At 37.1% G+C, this 26,116-nt stretch overlaps 3 protein-coding genes and 1 long non-coding RNA gene across 7 annotated transcripts; 1 reads left to right on the top strand and 3 right to left on the bottom strand.

Annotated features, from left to right (window-relative positions):
• Positions 1–8,740: 8,740 nt before the first annotated feature.
• Positions 8,741–9,192, bottom strand: LOC145813951 (uncharacterized). The gene is made up of 2 exons (XR_014357415.1): positions 9,060–9,192; positions 8,741–8,974 (listed from the first exon to the last, which is right to left on the bottom strand). It is a non-coding gene; the product is annotated as an uncharacterized LOC145813951 (long non-coding RNA).
• A 34-nt stretch (positions 9,193–9,226) lies between these two features.
• LOC145813152 (PKS-NRPS hybrid synthetase cheA-like) lies at positions 9,227–10,734 on the bottom strand. The gene is made up of 3 exons (XM_082908425.1): positions 10,358–10,734; positions 9,366–10,278; positions 9,227–9,253 (listed from the first exon to the last, which is right to left on the bottom strand). The coding sequence occupies exons 1-3, from the start codon at positions 10,732–10,734 to the stop codon at positions 9,227–9,229; spliced, it is 1,317 nt and encodes a 438-aa protein (XP_082764551.1).
• Positions 10,735–10,758: 24 nt separating this feature from the next.
• Positions 10,759–11,430, bottom strand: LOC145813151 (PKS-NRPS hybrid synthetase cheA-like). Its single transcript, XM_082908424.1, has one exon. It carries the CDS (start codon positions 11,428–11,430, stop codon positions 10,759–10,761), a length of 672 nt encoding a protein of 223 aa, XP_082764550.1.
• A 1,036-nt stretch (positions 11,431–12,466) lies between these two features.
• LOC114317466 (uncharacterized) lies at positions 12,467–25,878 on the top strand. Of its 4 annotated transcripts, none has more exons than XM_082908864.1 (5): positions 12,518–13,007; positions 18,304–18,538; positions 19,741–20,112; positions 20,268–24,413; positions 25,356–25,878. In XM_082908864.1, exon 4 carries the CDS (start codon positions 20,316–20,318, stop codon positions 24,363–24,365), a length of 4,050 nt encoding a protein of 1,349 aa, XP_082764990.1. In that variant the 5' UTR covers positions 12,518–13,007; positions 18,304–18,538; positions 19,741–20,112; positions 20,268–20,315; the 3' UTR covers positions 24,366–24,413; positions 25,356–25,878. The 4 variants fall into 4 exon arrangements, with proteins under 4 accessions (XP_028120006.2, XP_082764989.1, XP_082764990.1 ...); XM_082908865.1 differs by having other exon boundaries at positions 12,864–13,018; XM_028264205.2 differs by lacking the exon at positions 18,304–18,538 and having other exon boundaries at positions 12,467–13,007.
• Positions 25,879–26,116: the final 238 nt, after the last annotated feature.

The raw sequence follows: 26,116 nt of genomic DNA, 5'->3' as shown, positions 1-26,116 counted from the left end.
GAAGTTAACCTTGAACAACAAACTGAAGGTTTGGGCCAACATGAGCAAACTCAACAAGCAGAAGGTTCAAAATTTGCACAAGAACGATGGTGATGTGTAAGTGATCTTACATATCCCCAATTGAATTTTTTTTTTTGCTCATGTTCAGTTCACATACATACTTAATAAATTAGATCATCTCATAAATGTGCAATGTTGACATTAACATTTTCTGTAATCACAATGCACAGGTTGCTAGTGTCGCGAGGGGACTCAAAGACTAAAGATGTGTATTTTGATGACACCATACACATCATCAAGGAATAATCAATAACCAACAACGTATGGCAATTGTAAATGTGTACAAAACACACACACACACACACACACACACACACACACACACACACTGTAAAAACACTGCAAATAATGTACTGCCACCCCCCTGTTTCTGTAGGTGATAGATGCATATGGTGAAATTCTACTTGAACCACAAGGGTTAGTCAACCCAAGTTTGGAGGATTCAACATTTATCTTTACAAGCACATGTTTGGTAACCACTAGACTTTTGGTTTGTTTATGTTTCAATAGATGCCAATGTTCATCTCAGCATTATATGCTTATATTGTTAACTTAAATGATAGGCAGATGTGAATGTTAACAACAACATGAAACGACAGATGAGAAGATTCACATTGACAGATGTGAACATTAACATCATTCGCAGTGAACATTATATGCTTATTATGTTGTTAACTTAAATGATACACAGATATGAATGTTAACAACAACATAATATAACAGGTGTGAACATTCACATCTGTTATACATTGCATGACTGTTTCACAAATTAATAGATGTAAACATTCACATTATTCACATCACTAATCATTAACAGATGTGAACATTCACATCATTCACATCACTCACATTAATAGATGTGAACATTCACATCATTCACATCACTCACCATTAGCAGATGTGAACATTCACATCATTCACATCGAACATTGATATAAATACTTGGTACATCATTGTATGCCCTCTGTGTGCAGAAAATCATGTAAGAGTACCCCCTTCCCACAAGAGAAATAAACTGATTGATGTACATATCAAGGAGTATCAAGGCCAAAGATTCTCAATCTTCCCAATACATGACAACTTCCACTGGACAATTGTTGTGTACGACGTGAAAGAGAATGTATGGAGGCATTATAACTCGTTACGCCCAAAAGAAGGCATACATGACCCACATATTGACAAAGCACAAATAGTGGTAAGTGGCTGACACATATAATACTTGTCATGATGTGTAATATTTGAACTTGGACGTATGCACTATGTTGGTTGGTGCCTAATATGAAATTTCATTGTTGGCAGAGGGACTATATCGAGGCTTTGGTGCACAACATCGGACCATCATCACCATTATGGACCAAATTATTAAGCCAAAATACTTCGCAACCAATCATATCAGTAGACATTTGTCCTCAGCAAGCATCAGATTCGTAAGCCTAAAATCGATTTGTACACATGTTCCACAACCATTACCCACCTAAATTTCAAAATCTAACAAGAAGTTTGCATTTTCAGGGTGAATTGCGGGCCTGCAGTTTGTTACATCATGAGGGCGCATGTATACCGTGAAGACATTGTTGCCAGCCTAGATCGCTTTGAATGGTGTCAAATAAGAGACTCATTGGTACACCTTTTTCTGAATCACAGAAAGACAGTGCAATGTGAAAACCTATAGGTGGGGGGTGTCCACCTATCACTGTTACCCAAATCTGTTATCCACATTTAAGACAATTTAGTGTCAATAAATTTTACATATTGGAGCAGACTAGCTTAATTGTAAATCAAATCTATATCACTATTTGTACAAATATTTTTCAGTCAATATATGTATATGCATTTTGAGGCCTATTTTGTGTTGGTCATGCACATTGAGATTGTATTTTTTTTTTTTTTGACACATGACATGATGTGAATTTTCACATCACAGAATAATCATACACTTTCTTATGTTTTAAAGCCATACTACATGGATGTGAATATTGCTTAAAGTGTTAATGTAACACAATATGACAGGTGTGAATATCATATTTCTTAACACAAGTCAATATTCACATCTAATAATTTGATGATGTGAATATTCATATCATAACTTTTGATTATTTGAATGGTAGCAATGATGTCATGAATATTCACATCTTATGAGTTGATGATGTGAATGGTTACATTGATGTAAACGTTCATGTCATCTATTTTGATGCTATTAACAGTAACAAGAATGTGAACATTCACACCACAAAAAATGTTTAAAAGTTCAACTCATGTGCAATTATTCACATAATGTGATTATATTACACAAGTGTGAATGTTAACATCATGTATTCATCCAAAACACAACAACATAAATGTCAGATTGGTACCTTAAAAAATTAAAAATAAAACGTAAATCAAATACTAAAGCATTATTATGTTTGCCAACGCAACGTAATCTTATTGCAACACAATGTTTGCCAACACAACACAATCTTATTTCAAAAATGAATATAAGAATCCAATGTAAAACACAATGTTAAAATGAAAAATGTACATCCTATGTCAGCTCCTTGCATGATTTCCGATTGTGGCTCCCCAACTTATCACATCTCCCTCACATTATTTGCTTTAGTTTCTCACCCCTTGATGGGATCCTATTCTTTTTCGGCCTTCCGGGTGGTCTTTTCACAGTTGGCGGGTATATAGTGAAATCCATGGGATCAAAAGACAGCTTCTCCACCGATGGTATAGGGAATATGGCACCCGAATAGGCTGCACGATATGTCTTTACATGAAAGTAATGTTCCACACAATCATTGAGATTGTAACGACTCTTCTGAATAGCAATAACAGCATGGTCACATGGGAATCCGTTGATTTTCCATTTGAAGCAAGAACATGTACGCCTCGCAACATCAACTGTAATAGATGTTATCGAATGAACTTCAAACACATCCTCAGTCGCTTTGCTAACTTGCCAAGACCTGGTGTCATTGAACAAATCCATAAGCCTTGTTTCGAATGTACGACAAATAAGCTCATTCCATTTGTTTGCTTGGTCACGCTGTGCAGACATTTGCCTCATCAACTGAGTACGGATTGTGTCCACCATTTGAGTAATAGGAAGATTACGTGCTTCTTTAATCCAGTTATTAAATGACTCCGCCGCATTGGATGTCGTCTCCCCATAACGCATCCCCCTGCACAATATCACAAACATTGTACAATACGAAATTTAACAGGTCTGAACATTCACGTTGACAGATGTGAACATTAACATCATTCGTAGTGAACATTATATGCTTATTATGTTGTCAACTTAAATGACAAACAGATGTGAATGTTAACAACAACAAAATATGACAAGTGTCAACATTCAAATCTGTAATACATTGCATGACTGTTTGACAAATTAACAGATGTGAACATTCACATCAATCATCATTAGCAGATGTGAACATTCACATCATTTACATTGAACATGAAACACAATTGGAAGATTGTTACCATTCTAAACTAAAAATTCACATTGCTACTATTCTAAACTTGACAAATGGAACACCTTAGGAAATTATTATTACTTGAAGTATGAATTTGCCTAGTACTTAGGTGCCAAGTCCTTGAAAAATTATGAGCTCGTTGTTTACCCTCCTCTTTTAATTTTGCAAGCTTTTCATAGAACCCTACCACAGTTGGCTCGTAAGCACAGTCACCCAAACTACTTACTAGGTGATCCCTGAATCCATTATCAATTCCTTTCATCTGGTCTCTTAAATTGCTCTTCAAGTGTTGTAAGCAATAACCGTGATGAGCCGATGGGAACACCTTTGGCATAGCTTCTAACAGACCAAGATTACGATCCGAAATAAAAGTAATCTGGCGCTTACCATCAATAACCTTCCCAAGGTCATGCAAGAACCATGATCAATTGGCCGTGGTCTCTGAATCAACAATCGCAAATGCAACAGGAAACAGACCTACAACACAACACCAATACACAACTGTTCACAATATTCCAAAGTGAATAGAAAACAGTATAAACGAAATAGGTCATATGAATGTTTATATCTACATTGCCCTATTACTATTGTTATTTTTGGATTCGGGTTCGTAAACATCAACGATGTGAACATTCACATTAACGACCATTAATAATTCATTGTTAATTGTTGAGTCATTGATAATGTGAACATTCACAGTATTGTTCATTAATGGATCAACTGACATTAGTATACACTGATGTGAACATTCAAATCAGTGTATAATAATGTGAATGTTCACATTACTGTCATTAGTAGACACAGATGTGAACATTTACATCAGTGCATACTAATGTCAATGTTCACATTACTTATAATTTCTCAATCACTCATTTGTCCAAACTATGCTGCTTAGAGTGAATATTGACATGAATAGATAGCTAAAAAAAATACTAACCATTGTTTCCGTCTTTTGCCGTTGCCGCAAGTAATTGACCTTTGTACTTTCCTTTGAGGAATGTTCCATCCAGGAATAATAAAGGCCGACAAGAATTGAACCCAGAAATACACGCAGCGAATGCCACAAAGAAATGACAAAATTGTTGACTACTCACATCATATTCAATATTGACATAACTCCCCGGATTGTATCGTATCACAGCATCAAAATACCACCACAGCTAGTCAAACGATAATGAGTGATCTCCATGAATACCAGCCTTTGTTTTCTCCACACCCAACTATACGACATGGTAACTCACATCTAGCCCATAATCCCTCTTCAAAATAGTCATCACCTCACACGGCCGAGTCAATGGCTTATCCCTCATAATTTCAGATATGGTACTCGACACCAAATCCGAACTAACTTGCGGATTCTTCAATGTTCGGACATCCGTACCACAACTATGCACATCACTAAACCTCTTGATGTAGAAAAAACCATTTGCTCGTTATGCTCTACAATGTACAGCCCACAAGCAGCCTCTTTCCTCACGCTTTGCACACACAGCAGTAACTCTTGTTGTCTCGTTCTTGACATACGTAAACTGAAACCCACATTGGCTAGCATACTTACATAAAATATCACGAAATTCTTGTGCACCTTCAACAAACCGTTGTCCCACATGCGTAATACCATTTGCCCAAGGAGCTGACAATAACACCTTCTCCTTATGGTGGCAAAATCTCCGTAGTGCATCAATATCTTTCTCAACCTCCACACGCAGCGATCCCGAGTTACTTGACTGACCAATATCACTTTTCAACTCAACCACAACTTCTACATGTTTTACCCCCATTGATTTAGCATGCAGTAACATGTTCTGAAATTCTTCCTCATTGTCCAAATCACACTTATTAATCCCAGGTAACCGACAGAACAATGAAATAGAACCAGCAGACAACTCCCCCCATTTTTCACACAAACAGTCCATCAAACGCGAATAATACAATGCACGGGCAACATTTATTACAATTGTACTGCAACCATATGTACACACCAACATTATAAAGGTATCCATCTCCTGTAAAAACACAACAATACAACAATCAACAATAATCCAAACCAATATGAAAATTTACATTGTGTAAAAATTAGATGACTACGTGTACAATTCAAGTGTTAAATCCATAATTCACATTAACAAGATGTGAATATTCACATTGATACATATCTTCTGAATTATATCACCCACACAGAGCCTCATTAAGCAAACATCAAAGTAAAGTGAGAACATTCACATTCTTCACATAATATTAACACGATGTAAACATTTACATTGACTCATATTCTAAATTATATCACTCACACAGAGCCTCATTAAGCAAACATCAAAGTAAAATGTAAACATCCACATTCTTCACATAATACTAACACGATGTAAACATTCACATTGTTCCACATACTCTGAATTATAGAATATCCACATTCATCACTAATCTGATGACCTCCTCTCCACAGGACCACGATGTAAACATTCACATTGATCCATATACTCTGAATTATATCACTTACACAGAGCCTCATTAAGCAAACATCAAAGTAAAATGCAAACATCCACATTCTTCACATAATACTAACACGATGTAAACATTCACATTGTTCTACATACTTTGAATTATAAAAGATCCACATTCATCACTAATCTGATGACCTTCCCTCCACAGGACCACGATGTAAACATTTACACTGATCCATATACTTTGAATTATATCACGTATGATGCATATAATTGAAAAAACAGAGCATCCGATCCATATTAATAAAAAAACAGAGCATCTGATCTATCATACAAATCAAAATATAAAGTGAACATGTATTCATAACCAAAATGATACTAACCTTAATCATGCAATCCTACAATCGTCCAGAAACTCAAAAACAACTGCTTTGAAGTAGTTATACTCCAGAAAATCTAAGAACCGAACACCTTCAAATTCGTCGTCTTCACTTGAAAATCACTGAATCAGACTACAACAGCAACAATGAAACCCTAGCACATTAAATCCTCAGAACGAGCATGCAAGATAGAAACGTATCCATTTGAATTAGAATGATAGAAACTGCTAAAACTGAATCCACAAAATCACAGGGAACGTGTTATGTATTAACACAGTATATATATATATATATATAGATATAAACATAATAGTCTAGGTAAAAATATAAAATTAGAAAAATAAACTTTATGGAATAAAAAAAAAATATATATGGAACTAATTAGGTTATAATATTCTTTTATGGATTTTTTTTTTTTTTGGTTACAAGAAAATCCTCCCACTCTCCCGCAGGTCCAAGGCAGCGCCCCTTGAGGAGATCACCAAGGTGTCTTGTTGTTCGTTCTGAGCAAGAGACTATAACCTGGAAGCTTGTCCCGACCTCACCAGGCAAGCTCCGCTTAAGTCAGGACTCGCACAGCGGGAGAGAATTAAACCCACACCAGACTATAACCTGGAAGCTTGTCCCGACCTTACCAGGCACCAGACTATAACCTGGAAGCTTGTCCCGACCTCACCAGGCAAGCTCCGCTTAAGTCAGGACTCGCACAGCGGGAGAGAATTAAACCCACACCAAGTAGCTGATAAGGCATTCTTGAGGTCAACCTCCTAACCAACTGTGCTACGCCCAAGAGATTGGCCCAGAGGGGAATTGAACCCTGGACCTAGGGGCTTAAACCCCAGGCCCTTACCAAATTGTCACCCACCCTGAGTTAAAAATTAGGGGAAAGAAAAGTTAGTAAACTTTTATGGATAATGGGTTATAACAACTCTAAGATAGCATTATCAATAAAAATTCCATAATTTAAACCCTTTTTCTTTTTTCCGACAAAAATTGAATTCTAAGGGGAGCTTCTATATACACACACCCTTTCCTCTCTATACAAATCTTTCTTAATACACACACTAAAAAAATAAATCCTAATATATTTGACTCACTACACACACCTATTATTCCACATATACCCTCAAATGTAAATCATACACACACACCCCCTCTCTCACACACACACACACCCGTGAGACCCCTTTCACACACACCCATCTGAGAACCCCTCTCACACACACACCCATCTCTCACACTCTCCACCGTTCCTCTCCAAAAGCTTCATCCATCCATTTGTGTCATTGAAGTTTTGGCATCATTGAAGTTTTGCCATTGAAGGGCATTGAAGAACATTGAAATTTTCACATTTTAGGTTAGTTTACACAGATTATAATCTTCTCATTCCTATTTTATTTGTAATGTAGGGTTAATTTTTACCATTTTCGAAATTTTCAGTCCACTGTTATTGCCGTGTTTCATTCGGCACTGGTTTTTCGAAATTTTTGTTTTTGTTCGGCAGTAGAGTTCCGAAATTTCTGCTTCCATTCGGCACTATAGTTCCGAAAATATTGACTTGGTTCGGCTTTCAAGTGCCGAAAATAAATTTTTTTTTCGGTTTTCAACTTCCGAATATGAGCTATAATTTCGGACAACAAGTTCCGAACAGAATAGGTATTTTCGGACAACAACTTCCGAACAGAATAGGTGTTTTCGGATAACAACTTCCGAACAGAAAATAATTTTTTTTTTCCTTCTAACACTTAATTAAAACGCTTAATTATAACACTCACTACACACACTCTCATTAATTTTACACACACTCTCATTATAATTTAAAACACTTATTATTTACACACACACTCTCATTAATTTTGTACACACACTCATTACACACACTTATATTTTAAAACACTCTCATTAATTTTACACACACAGACCGTTATTATTTACACACACACTTAGTATTTTTTGCAGATAATATGGATTCTGAATATTATTGACGCTGGTTATGAGGAGGGGATTCGCCATCCTTATCGACTTTACCAGGCTATCGAGAGTATGACACATGTTCTTGAAGGTCAGCACATTGACGAAGCTGGACCTAGTTCTGCTGGACCTAGTTCTGCTGGAGGTCGCTTTCCATCTTCGACGTTGACATACAGTCGTAGGCCTCGGCGTAGGCATACAGCTGATTCGTGACATGTTATGTTGTTACATGTTATTTTGTTAGTTGATGAATATTGTTTGGTGTTTTTTGTAAGATGACATTGTTGTAATGGTAACAGTGGTTAATATTTTCTTATTAGAATGGAATGACAACAATGGTATTGTAATGACCTTTTATTATTAGAATGAAATGGTCGATAACATTCAATCCACATTGCAAAAAATATAACACATCAACATAAAAAACACATTCATTAATTTCTTCCATAATTGTAACATTGTCAAATGCATACATGTGTCATGCGACATCAACAACATCAAAAGTCTCTCGAGTAGCTACATTATCATGAATAATGTCCTTGAAATGTTGAATGCGACGCACATATGCATCATCCCAGTCCACAGCGCAAGGGTGACGGTATTTTCTCCAATTAGTGGCAATAGGAGGAACTGGATGGCCTGGCTGCAACAAAACCTGCACCAAATATCAATTGACTTAGTGGTCATACCTCATAACTTCTTCTACATGCATAAACGCAATTGATAAGTTTCTGTTATACCTGCACGAAATGATTTCCGTTGACAAACCCAATGGCAATCTCACGTCTATCAAGTTGAGGTACTGGCACGGTTCTAAGAGGTAAAAAGGTGAGACATTGTTGTAAAGACAAGTGGTATAACACAAGATTGTAGCACGATGCAACAAGATGGCCCATGTCTGGCATAGTCATCCAATGTGAGTATCCATGACTGTCTTCAAAGTATGACAATATGCTTGTCAATTCTTCAAACCTTTCATACGACCCATAAAGTATAATGTATTCCTCTTTGTGTGTGTGCAGCTCACCCAATAGGTCACGCCTAACCTGAGCCCAATCATCTTCTGTATGACCAATTGAAGCAGCTATAGCCCTGAAACCACAATTCCCATCTGCAGCTACATCCTTGACAAACTTAATATATGGTTTTAACCCAGTAGGGAAAGCATCAACATATGCACCAGGTTTCACTGTTCTAGTAATGTATGCCTTCCCTTTCGGGTTCACCTTCTCCTTTCCCTTAACAGGTCGCTTCTTCTTGGTTTGCAGAGTAGAAGCTAATGTAGTGATTTGAGTGTCCATAGGTGAGAAGGAATCATGTCCAGATTGCACTAACTCAAATGCACACGGGTCACGACGGGTAGAAACATTGATCTTCTTATGATCCCGAGGACGTGTTTTGGGCTTCACCTCCGGCTCAACAAGAAAAGTGCTCTCCGGATATACAATCTCTTTCAACTTCTTCAAAAGCTCCAATCGCATGGTTCTATCACTTTCATTAAACTTGTTGACAAACAACTCTACTTCTGCATGACAAGTCACCTCTGTTTCCTCTTTTTTCTTGCATATGGAGATATGAAGTTGCCTCCACTGTGAGTGTATGGTAGCAAGTGGTATAGGACGATCTTGTCTGATGTAGTCAGCAATCTCATGGGCGCAAGGTAAACCATGAGTGTGGCGAAGGACGCATCCACAAGCTTCAACATCAATACCAATGGAATTGGCTCTCTTACTCTCGACAAGCAAATACTCCAATGCAGAGATAGACACATTCCCCCGTAGCTCCCTGAATTGAGAAGGTTTAAATTGATGTTGCACAACAGTTAGACTTTTCTCAAATGAAGCCTTGATATCAGTGTGTTGCAACTCAAGCAGACTGTGTATTTTCTCAAATGATGCCTGAAATGAGACTTGACATGAACCTAATTGTCTTTTAAGTTTTGCATGTGCACTCTCAGCCCTGTTCAATTAAATGTAAGTCAAGTTAAAATCAAGTACATGGCAGTTATTAATAACATATTCAACAAAAGTAATGTTACCGGTTCGTTGTAACATTGCCACAATGCATACACGTGTCTGTCCATGCCGCCACAAATTTGTCCTTGTAAGGAACCAACCAAGTATCCATGACATATTTGACTGCATCAGGATAACTACTGAATTCCTTAAGTAATGATTTAAGACGCTTCTCGTATTGAATTTCAGAAGATGAATACACTACAGAGTTCCACTCATGGTTGAACTTCTCCCATTTTTGCTGTGTCTCAAACATTTTCTTGCATTTCGTCAACACATTCTTACTGATATGCCAACGACATAATAAATGTCTGGCACTCGGGAATATCTTTTGTATGGCATTCATCAAGGCTAGCTCTCTGTCAGTAACAATAACTGTTGGCACAACAAACCCATCCATGACATCACGTAATGTGGCTAACACCTACGCATAGTTATCGACCCTCTCATACTGTAAGTATGCAAAAGCTACAGAGAATGTCATTTCAGTTGATGTCACTCTCACAATTTCAAGAAGAGGAAGCCGATATCTGTTGGTTTTATATGTGCAATCCATAATTAATATACGTGGGAAAGACCGAAATAAGTCCAAACTGGTAGGATGTGCCCAAAACAAGTCAATCACAGTCATCGTGGACTCTTCAGACCGATGGCGCTCAATGTAATTATACTTGGCCAATTCACCCAATAAGTGTTGCATCTGTGATCTTCCAGCTCTCTGTACCACCCTGTTTCGATGGCGTACATTGTAAATGGTTTTAAGTGTGCTTACATTGAGGGCATCTCGCTGTTTCAAGGTTACTAGGATTTCTTTTGGCCGAACCATGCTCTTTGACATATCCATTAACAATGCTTTCTCATCCTTGGATAGCCTCCCCGCATATGAATGTCCCTCGAGGTGCTCCGCAGGTGGATGATTATGCAATCCGCATACTACAGTCAATGTCCATTCATCATATGTGGTAAACCTGTGAGCCCTCATATCAAAAGGACAACCACACTTCTTCGTACCGGTTATTCTTGATGTATTGTTGCCATAATGTTTTAACTTCTTTGTTGCTCTATATTGGCCACTCCTCTCACAAGCAAGATACATCCTAGGTCTTTTTTTCCCTCCACCATAGTCTGATGTTTTGATTACAATGACCAAACCATTTCTCTTTCCAACTTCACGTACCCAGTTGAGCAATTCATCCTTACTTTTGAATACCTACAAAGTTAAATAAATATTATCAAACATTTACATTTGGTGAGCAATTCAAAACATAATCGTTATAATTTCGTAGACTGAACCTGTTCAGTTGTGAAATGAGTGGTGTAATCTAACACAAAATTCGCGCAAACCTGACTCCCTTGAGTTGACACAGATTCCTGCATGTTTTGTATAACATTACAAATTTTTAATGGCATTATAAAGATTAATTTGCAATTTGAAACTGTAAATTTGGTATGCAGTTTGCAAATTTGGAATATAAAATGGAAAAAAAAAATTTACTTCATTCGGAAGTAGTTGTCCGAATGTTTTTCCAAATTTCGGAAGTAGAATGTTGTATAAGTTAACATTTTTCGGACAACAACTTCCGAATTTATATAAATGTTTCGGACAACAACTTCCGAAATTTATCAATTTATTCGGACATCAACTTCCGAAAATACATAATTATTTCGGTAGTACATTTCCGAACAAAATAACAAAATTCGGCACTGGTTATCCGAACGACGCTGCGAAAAAAAAAAAAAATTAAACTCACATTTCCTTCGCTCTGCTTCACATGAATACTTATTTGCTGATTTTCAGAAGACAAATCCTCCATCACAAATAAGTAATGAAGAATAAGGAAGGAAGAATGAGGAAGACAGCTTGTGGAAGGAGTGTGGAGCTTGTGCAAGGAGTGTACACTAATGAAGAATGGAGTAACTTTGGAGCCCTGGTATGGAGTCTGTGTATGTGTGGATCATTTAGCAAAATGAGGAAGCAGAGGCATTGCAACGTCTGTGTGTGTATTGAGAGGATGTGTGTTTATTTGAATTGTGTGAGATGTCTATAATGGTAATTTTATTTAGGAATAAAATTGTAATAAAAATAAAATTCATTAAGTGTGTGGAAAGAGTGGAATTGGTGTGTGCAAATAGAGGCTCCCAATTCTAAGTACCAAATTACCAAGTACACCTTTCCTGTTGCCGTCTGGCTCTCTCACCCTCTCTCACCATTTTTCTCCTCTCTTTATCTCTCTACATCGTTCTGTTTCTCTCAAGAGATCGTGTCCGATTGGCTGCTCTTTCTCTCTCTTCTTCGGTCGCTCCTTGGCGGTTCAGAAATGGTGGTTCTGGGCTCGAATTAAATCGATGCTGTTTGGAGTGGATTGGATTAGGAATTTGGGATTAGGGTTTTTGTGATTTTGATGAGGCAGGGGAGGGTTTGGAGGCGATCTGGGTTTTGGTGAATTGTAGGGTTTTTGTTGATGTTGTTGTTTGGAAGAGGGGAATTTAGGGTTTGGGATTGATGGTTGTCGAGGCGAAAATTGGGGAAGATGCAAGGGTATTATGCATGGGCGGGGAGGTGAAAATTGGAAACGGAGTCGGCACATGTGGTCGGTCCCCTCGCGCGGCACCGCAGTGACGAGGACTGTAGCCGGTGATTCTTCAGCATCTACGCTTGATTCCTTCTGCAAGGTATTGCCTTGGTGGGTCTTTCAATTATTTCAATTTCACTTCTTATTGATTCATACATGTTTATTGGCTCTACTGCATTGATGATTTTCCGCTTTCGTGTGTATGTATTTTTTAGTAATTTGTTGGGGGATTCGATAAAATTGCTTGTTTTTTTTTTTTTTACAATTATGTAGTGGTTGAATTTTGACCCTCCTTTTGTTTTTAGGTTGAGGGTTTTAGGCAAATGAATCTATATATGCGTATTTTTAAGTTATGATTCCTTGGATTGATTGATTATAGATTTTTATTTATTAATTTCTTAAACGTAGAACTTGGAAGTAAACATGTCAAAGCAAATAAATTTAGTGGGTTATTTTAGTTTATTGAATTTTTCATTGGTGATGTATGATTTTTAAGTTTTTGCTATTAAATGCTATCATTGGCCGTTTATACTAGAATTCAGAAAAGACTCTTCCTTCGGTGTATACCACCATTCAATAACATTAAAAAAATTCTCAAAAACACCACCAACCAACATCCACGAAAAAAGCCAACATAAAATGAAATAGAAAAGCAAAGTAAAAACAAAGATTGGCAAAATGAAGTGAAATTCAACCCAGGACTTGCTTTGTTAACTGAGAATTGTGTTGAGCAACTTTCAAGGTAGAAAATTTGATTCGAATCTAATCTCATCTAGAAATAAAATCAAATATATAATTCTGAATGTACTTGTGTTTTGCGGCAATCATCATTGATTCTTATCTTGTTGCCGTTGATTTTCTGGTTATCAACATCAACGTCTATGAGCCAAGTGGGTTATCAATCTTTTAATTGGAGTCCTCTGTGATGGGCAGCATAAATATGCTTCATGGTGTTTACATGGGACGGTGGACAAGGAGGAGTTTGGAAAGGATTGTGAGGTTAAAGAAATGAGACTGATTGTTGTGATTTGGATGATAAGGTTCTGAGTATGTTTCCTAATGAGTTGAAGACCAAATCGAAGGAGAAGAAATTTTAGAGAGACAAAAATACGACATTGTGGCTCTCTCTTTTGGGTTATGTAGTAGATTTAGGTGGGTTATCAGTAAAACAAAATGTTAGCGAAAATAAAACTTTTTGGTGGTGATGTTGGAGAGTGATGGCAACAATAGAAATGGATGGTAAAGAACCAGAGGAGGCTGTGGGAAGGAAGAGGGACCACTGTTGCACTAAAGAGGGAAAGGGGGAGGCTAGAAGTGGTGGAAAGAGGGGAATAGTGAAGGAAGGTGGCAGTGGTCGACGATGGTGGTTGTGGGAGGGAGGGGTTGCGATAGGAGGTGGTGGTGGGGTTTCCGATGACCATGACGGGGCAGAGGATGGGAGGCAAAAAGAAAAGAGAGAAATAATCACATGAGGCACACAAAAGTAAAGAATTTAAGGTGTGAATAAAAGTGGCTGACGTAGCATTGCCTGGTTGGCTGTCCGTAAACCATTTGGTTCATGGGACAGCCGTGAAAAAGATATCTCTTTTGTAATATGCACACTACAGTATTTTGTTTCTGAATTATGCATCAGCATTATTTTCCGAATTTAATGAAATTTTTTGTTATTTGCGGATAATATATATAGTAATTAAAAAGAAAGAAAAAAGAGGGAAAAAGCTGTGATCCCTTGCTGCATCTACTTGCCCAAAAAAAATCCCTTGCTGCATCTGTGTTTCTGGGTCACAGTGTATTCACTTCATCAATGCGTTATACCTTGTTTATGTCTTAATATATGATACTTAATGCTATGGAAATGATACTCTTTAACATTAAACTGAATTGAAGAATTGGTAAATAATTTATGTAAAAACTAGACCAAACTAATCTTTATGTTACAATCAAGTGCGGTTGGCTACATGAATATTTCTTGGTATTCTTCTATGTCAAGGGCTATATGTTTAGTTTAATAAATTCATATTTTTTTACTACTACATTACATATCAGTTTAGATTTCTCTCCTAAAATTTTCATATATAGTGATCATATCATTCTATCTTATTGTTGAATTTCCATGTCTTTATTGGATATGACCAAACTATCTTAGCATGTTTTTTTTTTAAATTTATCTTCAATTGGTTGGTGCTACGCCTATCATTTCATATATATATATATATATATTTAATTTTATTTACTTTTAGTCTTTTCACATCCATGTAAGCATCGTCAACTTGGCTACTCTGATTATATGAATGCATTATTTCTTCGCTGCCATACATTATGTCCCTTTGATCATTCTTGGCCATATAGTTGTACTATAAAAAAATTCTTCTAATTTTGTTGGAATTCGTTGATCATATAATATGCTAGACATACTTCTCCATTTGAGCAACATATTAGTCTTCATAAAATCCTTTTTCTTCTCTATATACTTGTCTATTAGTTTGCACTGTCTATTAATCTGCGTAGTTAATATATTGCTTTGATAGTTTATATACCTGTTGTTATCAAAATCTTACGATTCACGATAGGATTTGCAATTTTTGCAAAATCGATACGAATTTATAGATGAATTGCACAATTCATAAGATTCGATCACTTTTTACAATTAATGTAATTTGAAACTATCATGCCCGACACATTTTGATTCTTTTTTTTTTCCCCTTCAATTTTTTAGTGAAAATGACATAATACAACTTCTAATAGTATTTAGTACGAAAATAGCTAATGTATATACATGATTTGTTATTTTTGGTAATCAGAGAGTTTTTAGTAAGATCCAATTAGATTTAGTTAGACCAAACATGTTTTTAACCTTTTCTTTTCATTTTTTTTCTTTTAAAAAATCATAATATATTTTCTAAACATGTTGTTGTAATTTGCACCATGAATTATGTGTTGCTATTTTATTGAAATAAATATAGTTCAATTTTTCAATATTACATGGTGAGGTTAGTTAAACCTAATAATTCCATAAGTTCTTTTTATTTTTTATTTTTAATCTTATTTTCTTAAGTTGTGTTTTTGAAAAATAAGCATGTATACCTTTTAAAGTGTTTTAGGTTTTAAAATAAAGGATTTAAATTAATTCTTTCTTATGATTGGATCGTTGTTATTTGGAAATGTATGCATGCTTATTTTGTCCAAATATCAACATCGTTATTAAGTTATTGTTGCTTTGAAATAGTGAGTTTGTCTTTTGTTTAGTTCTTTTGTTTTTATTCTTTTTATTTATTAAGAATGATTAATAAGAAATATCTAAAAGAGGGAAATTGTACAATGGTGATCTTGCATGGATATCCGTGTTAACTTATTACCTACTAGACCACGTGATCATAATTCAAAACAATATTTTCATTGATTTAAGTCTAAATATTTCATATTTATAAGATATATCTAACATCTAAATCTGTATATATATCTTTCTAAGTAATCTCTACTACTTTAAAAAATACAAAGATATCTAAATTTTTCTACTCTTTTTTTTTTTCTTTTTGAAAATGCCCCTCTATTCATCAATTAGTTGCTTAAGTTTAAGGGACGATTTGTAATTGGCACTACTAGTACAACTATTACCAACAACTGCAATGTTTAGTAGAGAAGTTTCCAATTGCAATCATATATTTTCCACTAATTGCACAAACCTTAGAAGTGGAAGACACCGACTCTGAAATTTGATTAAACAGAGACAATTAAAGAACTGTTTTTATCCCAAAATTTTTCAAGTGAGAATTAAGATGAAACTTTGATAACAGGTGCACTTTTTCTATTTTAGAAACTTTGTTCTTTTGGATGGATTTTGATGTTAATTGAAATTTTGTTTGAACTTTTTATTTTATTTTAAAATTAATTAATTAATTTTTTTTAAAGTTTGTTTAGCATGAAATGGATGGGAACTATAAGAAAATTATTTTTTCTGTACAACTCATATTAACATTAACATAGTAATTAAAATTTTAATTTCTTACAAAAAATGAAGCATGGAAACTCAAAAATCGGTGTCGTGGTAGTGTCTGACATGTGGACACGCCGGGGACATGTACGGGACACACCAGATGGCGTGTCCCTTTAATTTAATGAATTTTTTGTAGGGGACATGCGTGTCCATATCTTAGTTGCAGGAATCGTAAAGGAGGGAGGGAGAGAGGGAGGGAGGGGGAGATAGAGAGAGAGAGAGAGAGAGAGAGAAACTTGGATCTGCTTCGATCTGCTCGCCATCTGCTCTCGCCTTCGATCTTTTCGGATGTCGACCTTCGCCTTCGTCTTCGTCTTCGTCTTCGTCTCTCTCTCGCTCTCTCTCTCGCTCTCTCTCTGTTCTGTTTTTAGAAGTCATTTGGCTTTGATCTCCAAACACTGACTGACCCTAGACAGCCCTAGTTCTTAACATATAATAAATAATATAATTTGTTATATAATAATAAATCTAATTAAATCATATATAATAATAAAAAATCTAATAAAATCTATAAAATAAACCATTCAATTTTTATTTTTATTTATTTTAACATATTTTATTATTTATAATATATATATATATATATATATCAATAAAAAATAAATTATATAAATAAATTAAAAATATTATTAATAAAAATAATACCTAAGATAAAAATAATAAATATATGTAAAAATAACTATTTAACTCATCTTGGAGGTGCAAACGAAGAACTTGAAAATTTTGAAAATTAAACTTCCAGCTTGAGTACCTTTTTTGTATTCCAATTCAGATAATGAAAGCTTTTCTCCCACCTATACCTATTCTGTTTCTAATTTTTAAACACATGAAGAAACTCACGTGCAAGGCACGCGCACCATTACTAGTTTAAAAAAAGTGATTAGATCTTTATGATTCATGATTCGATTCCATTTGCGATTCGTTGCAAGCCCATTTCGATTCATGATTTAAATCCCAATTTGACATCTACAGATATACCTGACATAAATTCAAATTGATTGTCTAACACTAGTGTTGTAACTCCTATACTCAATCACTCTCCCACAAATTCATTGAATCATCAACTTAGTACCTCTATAATTCTTGCTGCCTTTATTAGTTCTTTTTTGAAACCAACAATATGCTTTTATCTGTGCACACCATATTTTTACTTCAAAATTGCTTTACTGTGTAAACATGTGATTTTGATCATTTATTCAAATTTATGTATTCAGTTATACGAGTCCATGGGCAATTAACATTCTATACTTCTTTAATGTTATCGGTGAATATAATTTTTATTCATACTATTTGATCAAAATTTATGGCCTTTTCCTTTATTTAAAACCATTTGTTGCATGTTTGCTTGTTTTGGCCATGCTATGATATTTGATTTTCTGCGAATGATTTTTGGACTGTACAGGCATCAAACACAATTTGTGGGCATTGCAGGAGTTTTGTGTCCAACATGGACACAGACACCTTCTAAAAATCATAGTGTAGACATGTTTTCCTATCATCACATCACGTTAGCTTGCATGGATACTTCAGCAATAGTGATTCTCTCTCTATGGAGAATTTGGTGGGCCGCAAAAGTGGTAGCTGATTTGGTGTAGTTGTTCAAATTATTGTTCACGAAATCTAAAATTAGTAGAAGAGTATGTTCTTGAAATCATCCACCTCTTTATCTTCCTTGCTGCAACCTGCAATTGTTTTATGGTGGCAGGTGGTTCTTACTGCCCTAGGAAATATGGATACGTGACACGCTAACACGTAAATTTTCAAAAAATGTGGTGGGACATGACACGTGTGGGACACATGTAAAACATATAATATTTATTTATTTATATGTTATATACAAGGATAAACATTTATTATATGTCACGTATAATGCTACTATTTGATTCAAAACAATAACAAAATGCTACGTAACACTAATTTCTAAACTCTAAAGAAGTAGAATAGGTATAAATTTACTTTGTTTTTCTGTTATCATTAGATTTCAAGTTATTTTATTTCAAAGTTGTATTGTATCTCATGTGTCTAAGCGATATGCGTGTTCCTCTTCTCCAAGTTTCTAAAGCGTGTTGAAGTGTAGAAAGTTTTAATAATAATGGGACATATTTTGAAGCATGTCTAACAAGGGTTGAGAATTGTCTGATGAATGTCGTGTCGTGTTAGTGTTTGACACGGTTTCGAACATGACACACACCCTTCTTAAAAGTGTTTGTGTTTCTTAGGTACTACCAAATTTGTTTATGATAGTGGGGTTGCTGAGGCACGACTTCAGTTCAAACTAAACTCTTAATATTAAGCAATCACTTGCAAGTTTAATTGGCAAAATGAAAAGGCTTGTCAATTCATTTCTGATCACTAAATACTCTTTTTCTTTTTTTTTGATCAACAACAAAAGAAGAAAAATTTTATTAAAAGAGAGAAAAGAGAAGAAGAAAAATACAAAGGAGGACAAGAAGTCCTCAAAAGCAAAAACTAAGAAACACACACGGTGTAATATTTTTGGGCCTCAGTTGCTCCCCCGTTTCGGGGAATCCCGCTTTTGTTAATTTCTAGTGATTGGAAGGCCAATCACTAAATACTCCCATTTGTGTGGTGTGAATTTAAAGAGTCAGCATCATTGGGTGTAATATTTGTCTGCAAGATGATGATGCCTTATGGTGCTTAAATTTATTTTCATATTAATCTTTTGTTTGCCCTTTCTTTTATTTTCTTTGCGTCCGAAGTTTTTATTGCGCTTAATTTTACCAACGACAATTCTGTATACATATGCTAACGTTCACTTTCCTTTGTTTCCATGTGTTTTACTATTTCATGGTTAATTGAGGTAAACCTTTTTCTGTAGGATGGTCGCAAGATTAGTGTAGGTGATTGTGCTCTTTTCAAACCGCCCAAGGATTCCCCTGCTTTTATTGGAATAATTCGTTGGCTGTCATTAAACAAAGAAAACAATCTACAGTTGGGTGTGAATTGGCTTTACCGGCCTGTTGAAGTAAAGCTTTGCAAAGGCATCCTGCTGGACGCTGCGCCAAACGAAGTCTTCTATTCCTTTCATAAGGATGAGATTCCTGCTGCATCATTACTCCATCCATGTAAAGTTGCATTCCTTCCTAAAGGTGTTGAACTTCTGTCAGGGATATCCTCATTTGTCTGCCGTCGAGTTTATGATGTTGCAAACAAGTGTTTATGGTGGTTAACTGATCAAGATTATATTGATGTGAGTTTTAGTTACCTTTGTATGTCAGTCCGTGTTTGCTGTGTTCAGTTTTCTATTTTCATTTACTGTGTTATTGTTTATATCTAATCTTTCTGAATTTCGTTTCATTTTCTTTTTAATTTTTCTGATGGATAGTTTATTTCTATTTTCTATAGGAGCGACAGGAAGAAATAGACAAGCTGTTATATAAAACACGAATAGAGATGCATGCAACAGTGCAGCCTGGTGGCCGTTCTCCAAAACCAATAAATGGTCCTACATCACAGTTAAAACCTGGTTCCGATAATATACAGAGTGCCACTTCCTTCCCTTCTCAAGCCAAGGGGAAGAAAAGGGAGCGGACAGATGGATCTGAGCCTCTCAAACGAGAACGTTCTTTAAAGACGGATGATGATGACTCTTGTCAGTTTAAATCTGAAAGCGCTTTGAAATATGAGATTTCTAAGATAACAGAAAAGGGTGGGCTTGTAGATCAAGAAGGGGTAGAGAAACTAGTTCAACTTATGCAGTCTGATAGATCTGAGAGGAAGATGGAATTGGTTAGCCGGTCAATGCTTGCAGGTGTAATAACAGCTACTGAAAAGTTTGATTGCCTTAATCGGTTTGTTCAGCTCAAGGGTTTGCCTGTGTTAGACGGATGGCTTCAAGATATCCATAAAGGGAAGATCGGTGATGGTAGTCCCAAGGATGGTGATAAATCTGTAGAGGAATTTCTCTTGGTTTTGCTTCGTGCTCTTGATAAGCTGCCTGTAAATCTTCATGCCCTACAGATGTGTAACATTGGCAAATCAGTGAATCATTTACGTTCACATAAAAATGTTGAAATTCAGAGAAAAGCAAGAAGTTTAGTTGACACATGGAAGAAACGTGTTGAGGCTGAAATGAATGTTATTGATGCGAAGTCAGGTTCAACTCAAGCTGTTTCATGGCCTTCCAGATCACGTCTTCCCGAAGTTTCTCATGGTGGGAACCGATATCCTGGTGCGTCTGAGGTTGCTATGAAGAGCTCAGTTACACAGATTTCTGCATCTAAAGCTGCTTCAGTTAAGCCTGTACAGGGTGAGATCACTTTCAAATCCACTTCCTCGTCTCCAGGGACAATGAAATCAGCAGTGTCACCTCCTTCAGGTAAAGATGCTAATCCCAGAATAGTAGTTGGAAGCTCCTCTGATCTTCCTTCAACCACTGCAAGGGAGGAGAGGAGCAGCAGTTCAAGTCAGTCTCTCAACAATGGTCAATCTTGTTCAAGTGACCATGCCAAAACTACGGTTTTCTCAGGAAAGGAAGATGCAAGGAGTTCTACTGCAGGGTCAATGAGTGTGAATAAGATATCTGGTGGTTCTTCTCAACATCAGAGGTCAATCAATGGATTCCCTGGGCCTGCTGTGTCTGGAGGTCAAAGGGAAACTGGGTCTGATGAAGGTGATGGGCCACCTGCCGCTATTCCTGAAGAAGAGCAACGCCAAACTGGTGATGACACTGCTAAATTTGCTGAAGTCTCAAAACCTGCTTCCTCGTTATCAGGGAATGAGTTGAAATCTGGGAAATTGCATGATGCTTCTTTCAGCTCTATAAATGCTTTAATTGAAAGTTGTGCCAGATACTCTGAAGCAATTGCGTCTATGTCAGCTGTAGATGATGTCGGAATGAATCTGCTCGCTAGTGTTGCAGCTGGAGAAATGTCCAAGTCCGATTTGATATCACCAACTGATTCTGCAGGAAAAAACACACCTATGGTTGAGCACTCTTGCTTGGGAGATGATGCCAAATCAAAATCATCACAGCAAAGTCAGTCTGCAGATGGTGCTGTTGGTGACGTAGAGAAGCAGGGTCTGATTGCTGGTGCTTCATTGTCTAGGGATGGGTTACATCATCTATCTAAACAGGCCTCTGGCGACATCTCTGGAGATTGGAAAACCACTTCTTCCATACCTGAGCATACACCAGTAGGAGAGAGGAATGAATATAATTCTTCCAATTTGGATTTGGAACCAGCTGCAGAAGCTCGCCCGGAGAAAAATGGAAGACCGGATGAAATTAGGGGTGCTGCTTCTGTGGCTCTTTCTCCAGCCAGTGCAGCAGTGAAGGTAGATGGTGAAGAAAGTAAACAGCTTGATGTCAAGGTGTCAACCATCATCAGTGCAAGAATTCAGGATGCTAAGCCGAACAGAAGCTGTTCTTTGTTGATGGATGATAAGGTCAATGAAGCCCTTTCATGTGTAAAAGTTGAGAAAGAAGTTGTTGGAGGTTCATCATCACATGCATCATTAGAAATCGGCAGTGAGAACAAAAATAATATGAATGAAGGATTTAATGGTGTTGATCACCCAGAGCAGAAACCACCTCCAGCGAAGGTGAAGTCTGAGCATTTAGAAAGAGGTGATGCGGAACTGCTACATACTTCTGGTTCTAGTAAAGACCTCCCTTCAGAAAATGTCGATGAACTAAAGAGTGGAAAAGCTGACGAAATGGACACCAGAAGTCATGGTAGTCATGCTGGAAAACAAAATATTCATCATGGTACCAACAGTGGTCCAACTCATCAAAATCAAGTTTCAGCTACTCTGGGATCAGTTGCTAGTGATCAGAAGAGTAAGGGCATGGATACAAATGTCGAGAGTAAAGATGTTCTCAAGCAGTGTTCTGGTGGAGCAGTTCCTCAAAAGGAGTCACGGGGATCCAAGGTGACTGATGTTGAGGCACGAGAAACAGAGGACAGTGCATCCACCGCAGCTGATGCTTCTTCGATCCCTGCTACTGGGGCATCAGCCACGGATACAAAGCTAAAGTTTGATCTAAACGAAGGATTTTTTGCAGATGAAGGAAAATATGGGGAACCCATCAACTTGGCTGGTCCTGGATGTTCAACTTCTCATTTGATTAGCCTGTTGCCTTTTCCTGTTTCATCTGTATCCAGCAGCCTTCCTGCTTCCATTACAGTGGCTGCTGCTGCAAAAGGACCCTTTGTTCCTCTGGAGGATCTGTTGAGAAGTAAAGGGGAGCTTGGATGGAAGGGATCTGCTGCTACAAGTGCATTTCGGCCTGCTGAACCCAGGAAGTTTCTGGAGATGCCACTGGGTACTACTAGTATCCCTCTTCCTGATGCTACTGCGGGCAAACATGGTCCACCTCGGTTAGATATTGATCTGAATGTGCCCGATGAAAGAATTCTCGAGGACATGGCATCTCGAAGCTCTACTCAGGAGACAGCTTCTACATCTGACCATATAAGTAACCGTGGAATGGCACAAAATGATCCAATGGGTTCTGCACCCATTCGTAGTTTTGGAGGTCTTGATCTGGATTTGAATCTAGTTGATGAGGCTAATGATATGGGGCAGTACTCAAGGAGCACCAATCGTAGACTGGAGGCCCCACTTCTGACAGTTAAGTCGTCATCATCAGGTGGATTTTCTAATTGTGAGATAAGGAGGGACTTTGATCTAAACAATGGGCCTGCCTTTGATGAAGCAAGTGCTGAACCATCCCCTTTTAACCTGCATGCCAGAAGCAGCATGCAAGCCCAGCCTCCTTTTGCTGGCGTCAGAATGAATAATACAGAAATGGGAACTCTCTCATCGTGGTTTCCAACTGGGAACACTTACTCTGCTGTTGCAATTCCATCGATATTGTCTGATAGAGGGGAGCTGCCCTTTCCAATTGTTGCAACTGGTGGGCCGCAAAGAATGTTGGGACCCCCTACTGGTGGGACCCCATTTACTCCAGATGTTTACCGGGGTTCGGTGTTGTCATCTTCTTCTGCAGTGTCCTTCCCTTCTACTCCCTTCCAGTATCCTGTCTTCCCATTTGGGACTAGTTTTCCTCTGTCCTCCGCCAATTTCTCAGGTGGATCTACAACTTATGTGGATTCCCCTTCTGGTGGTAGGTTTTGCTTCCCTGCCGGAAATTCCCAGTTATTAGGCCCTGCTGCTACAGTTTCATCCCAGTATCCAAGGCCATATGTTGTTAGCCTTCCTCCCGATGGTTGCAATAATATTGGTGTTGATAACAGTAGAAAATGGGCTAGGCAGGGTCTCGACCTCAATGCTGGCCCTGTAAGTATAGACATAGAAGGCAGAGAAGAAACATTACCTCTTGCATCGAGGCAACTTTCTGTTGCCAGTTCACAGGTGCTAGCAGAGGAGCAAGCAAGGATGTACCAGCAGCTGGCGGGTGGTGTTCCAAAGAGGAAGGAGCCGGAGGGAGGGTGGGATACTGAGAGCTTTAGGTACAAGCAATCCTCATGGCAGTAAGGATGCGTTATACACAGCCTAGTGACCTGTTCAAGGCTTTGATGCCTGGTGAGTTTTACTGTGCATGTATTGTCTGATTCATTATGCGCAAAAGTGAAGATGACTTTGATTGCAGACTGTTCGTTTGCAATAGTTTTTTGTAGGATGGAGTTTTGTAGTTTTTTTATTTTTGCAGTTGAATAAATGGGTGTGAGAGAAAAAGTGATTGATTGATGTGTAGGATGTCGGAGAATGAAAGAGAGAGAAAAAAATGATTCATTGATGTGTAGGATGTGAGAGGAGTGAGGAGATAGAAAAAGTGATTGAAAACAGTTTTGAGAATATTGTATACCAAACAAATTTTGGATTTTGAGCTCTCAAAAATTGTTTTAAAAAACTCAACCAGACATGGCCTTGATGTCTGGATTCTGTCATCAGATCTGCTATCTAATTTGCTATAATGTCTTTTTTATGTTGAACATAACTGCCAAAAGTATTTTCTGCTTTTGTTCAATATTTTTATTTTTGAAAATGAGTCGTAGTGTTGTAAAATGATTACGTCACATACTAAAAATAATATTCTGTTTTGGTTTCTCTTAGTTTGCTCCACACTTTGGGTGTAAATGTTCATAAATGATGAGATTTTTCTCACATTTCTTTGCTTTGTCTCTTCATGGGAAATTGACAACTTTAGACGCCCATGACATTTACTTGCTCCATCTCTTTATGGTAAATATTGAAGTGTTTCTTGAAACCTTCCATTTGCCTTGAAGCATTTACTGTTTGAATTCAGCTGGTCTGTTGTTCCCTTTGGTGCTCATCTGTCATCAACATATTTGTTTAGATTATGCGCTTCTCCCTTTGTATTCGTCAATAATTGTTTTGGGTGCTTGTATATGGGTTATATAAACTGCTAAAATCTTGTGGCTTTTTTTTTTTTTTTTTTTTTTTTTGCAAATTATGTTTTGCACCATTTAACTTTGTCTTGGTTTTGTTTTGATTTTGTCCCAGGTGGGCAATGGCTAACTCCTGGAAATTGCCCAACTGGTGTTCTCTAAGAGAGTGATGGGCGGTAAGCGAGTTATTTCATGTTTTCATAGTCTCCAACCTCCCCCAACCTCTTTTAGTGCATCAGATGTGCTGTAAAGGTTTCCGTCATGGGGTCTGGCAAGCTCTTGGTTTTAGTGTTCTTTTTTTTATTTTTTCTGGGCGGCTGCAGATAATTTCCTGTTTGTAGATATGTTTTTAACTGCTGGACAATGCACTCGGTGTTCCCCAAACACTCGGAAATTCGGTGTCTATATTCCATGAGACCCAACAACACCATGTCCAATCCAAATGCCTCTGGTAGTGGAGGTTGGATTCCTACACCGCTTCAAGCAAACACCCTTTTGTGCTTTGCTGTTAATTTATCTTTCTTTGCCGCCTTTTTCTTTTCTTTTCCTTTTTTCGTTACATGTTACATAAAAGCAGGTTGGCCGCTGAATTTTGGTACTTTTGAGCTTTTTATTGATCTGGCATGGTTTAGTTGGTATTGCTGCTGTTGTATCTTAATTTGATTTTACCCCTTTAAACGTAGTCGTAGTCTCATTTGCTACCATGAGTTTTGTGTGTGCAGTCATTCTGTTCACATTGCAAAACAAAATATGTGATTCATTGATTTATATTAGGGTTGTTTATTTGAAATTTTAGGAAAACTGATTGCCAGGAGAGTGAGATAGATTGTTAGCAATCGAAAGATTAACGTGCTTTTTGGATCATAGATTTGGATA

This window comes from Camellia sinensis, chromosome 15 (genome assembly GCF_055761805.1).
Source record: "Camellia sinensis isolate YWXY chromosome 15, ASM5576180v1, whole genome shotgun sequence".
Classification (NCBI taxonomy): Eukaryota; Viridiplantae; Streptophyta; class Magnoliopsida; order Ericales; family Theaceae; genus Camellia; species Camellia sinensis.
This window is presented reverse-complemented; position numbering and strand designations above follow the sequence as displayed.